The sequence below is a fragment of the Cnephaeus nilssonii genome, assembly GCF_951640355.1.
Source record: "Cnephaeus nilssonii genome assembly, chromosome: 12".
Classification (NCBI taxonomy): domain Eukaryota; kingdom Metazoa; phylum Chordata; class Mammalia; order Chiroptera; family Vespertilionidae; genus Cnephaeus; species Cnephaeus nilssonii.
The window spans coordinates 50711351-50713992 of NC_137083.1; the positions used below are offsets into that span (position 1 = coordinate 50711351).

At 40.6% G+C, this 2642-nt stretch overlaps 1 protein-coding gene across 1 annotated transcript; it reads right to left on the reverse strand.

Moving 5' to 3' along the window:
* Positions 1 to 1238: 1238 nt before the first annotated feature.
* Positions 1239 to 2153, reverse strand: LOC307108547 (olfactory receptor-like protein OLF3; the record flags this gene model as incomplete). The annotated part of the gene is made up of 1 exon (XM_079786614.1): positions 1239 to 2153. The coding sequence occupies one exon, from the start codon at positions 2151 to 2153 to the stop codon at positions 1239 to 1241; it is 915 nt and encodes a 304-aa protein (XP_079642740.1).
* Positions 2154 to 2642: the final 489 nt, after the last annotated feature.

Below are 2642 nucleotides of genomic sequence, written 5' to 3' on the forward strand. Positions count from 1 at the left end.
TTAGTCCACATCTGGGAAGAATGGAGGGAGGGAGGGAAACCCCTTGTTCTTTTGAATTCCCAGAGTTCTTCTGTTAGTACCTTATGTTATCATTTTGCATTTTGTCCTATTTGCCCTATAATTGTACAGTAAACTATACCTCATAAGTCAAGTTTTGCTCACCACCTATTTTTGTATGGCCCACAAGAAAAGAATATTTGTTTGTTTTTAAATATTTGAAAAACTCAAAATAATAATAATATTTGATGATGTGAAAATTATATAAAATTCAAATTTCAGTATCCACAAATTAGGATTTATTTGGTAGTCATTCTTTTATACATTGCCTCTGGCTGTTTTAGTGCTTCAATGGCAGAGTAGAGTAGCTGTAATACAGACTGTTTAGCCCACAAAGCCTAAAATATTTACTACTTGGCCCTTTACAAAAACAGTTTCCCAACCCCTGTCCTAGAAGACTGTCAATTTCCTGAAGTAGTGGCCATATCTAAACACAACTTTGATACTCCCACAATGCCTACAGTAATGTCTTCAACAAAGTGGATGCCCACAAAATGATCATAAAATAGAAAATTTCAGATTTTCCCTAGCCAATAATGTCATTGTGCACAAATGACCCTGGTTATATCTTTATCAGAGTAAATTAGTTGTTGTTTCTCTACTCAATTATTTCCATTAGTCAGATAGAGTGTGTATGTTCACATATAGTAAGTCCTGCACAAAAACATTTTAATAAACTCTCATAGCAACACTCTCCTAAGAATAGTGACTCATTCAGCTACATTTATCACACTTATCTTAAGTGAGCCTTCATATGTGAAAATCACTGTGTTCCTAATAGAAACATGATAACTTTGTACAAATTAAGATTCATGACTAGGTCTAGGACTACAAACAATGTGACAAATCAAATCAGTAAATGGTGTTTTCTTCAATCTTTCTCAAGCCATCTGAGTGAAGACTGAGTAAGGTGAGTTAGATTACAGCAGTGCTTAACTCCACTGAATATGCTTCTGTGACATAAAAAAGCACCACATCTCACACCGTAACCTAAATACTCAGACTCTTACCTGGCATCACCAGTACACATTATGTCATCCCCTTCCTGGTTGCCAGGGCAATGCACTCGATGCCTGTCATATCTGAATTAAGTGGGAAAATACACAGGCAAAGTTTCATTTTCTAAGTGATGTTCCTGATTCATCAAGTTGCCACTTTTGACATCAATTCCGATAATTGCCCTAATAGTTTCCGCCAGGCCCCTTTACCTCCTTATTCCTTAGACTGTAAATCATGGGGTTCAGCATGGGTGTCAAAACGGCATAGAACAGAGAGATCAACTTCTCCTGAAGGCCAGAGGGGCTGGAGTGGGGCTGGATGTAAATGAAAATGGCCATGCCATAGCACAGGACAACCACTGTGAGGTGAGAGGCACAGGTGTGGAAGGCTTTCTTTCTTCCCTCTGTGGATCTGATCTTTAGGATGGTGGAGATGATCTTGACATAGGACAAGAGAACCAGGCAGAATGGTGACATCAGCAGGACAATGCTTGAAACCATGGTCGCGATCTCATTGGAGGAGGTGTCCACACAGGCCAGTCTGACCACAGCTAGGGTTTCACAGGATATGTGATCAATAAACTTGTTGGAGCACATGGGCAGCTGAAAGGTGATGGCAGTCTGCATGAGAGAGTTGACAGAGCCACTGACCCAGGATGTGATGGCCAACCTGGTACAGAGCCCTCCATGCATGATGACCAGGTACCGCAGGGGGTCACACACAGCCACATAGCGGTCATAGGCCATCACTGCCAGTAGAACAAACTCAATCCCGCCCAATCCCAGGGAGAAAAATAACTGGGCTGCACAGCTCACAAGTGGGATTACCTTATGTTCTGAAAGAAAATGAACCAACATCTGAGGGACTATGGTTGTGGCATAAGAGACATCAACAAGGGAGAGGTTGGTGAGAAAGAAATACATGGGTGTGTGGAGTCGGCTGTCCAGGCTGATCAGAAGAACAATGAGGAAGTTCCCCAGCACTGTCACCATATATGTGATGGAGAACAGGACAAAGAGAGAGACCTGAGTGTCCCAGTCACTGGACAGGCCCAGAAGAATAAACTCTTTCACCCACGTCTGGTTTTCTGTTCCCATTAAAAAGTGTGAGGATTATTAATCTGCTGAGAAAGTAAAAACAAAAACAAAAAACAAGCTTTTGAATCAAAGAACCATAAGTATGACTTTTTAGCAATACAAACTTTATACAAGTGGCAAGCCTTAGCTAGATGCTTCAGATTCCTTATTGGCCATCCAACAGGCTATGTTCCAATATGCAGTGTATCTTTTCCACATCAAAGACAGGGAAATGCCTTGATAAGGACATGATATGGCCTCAGAGAGACCCAGCTAAAGCCTAGAACTAATGCAGTGCAATTTTCAGAGCTCTATATCTTCACCAACTTACCTCAGATTCTAGGGCAAGAAGAGCTTGATAGGTGACAATGATCAACAATTACAAAATCCCTGATTGGAAAGTTTTTTTCTTTTGTTTTTATTCCTCACTCAAGGATATTTTTCAATTGATTTTTAGAGAGAGTGGATTAGAGAGGGAAAGACAGAGAGAAACATCAATGTGAGAGAAAC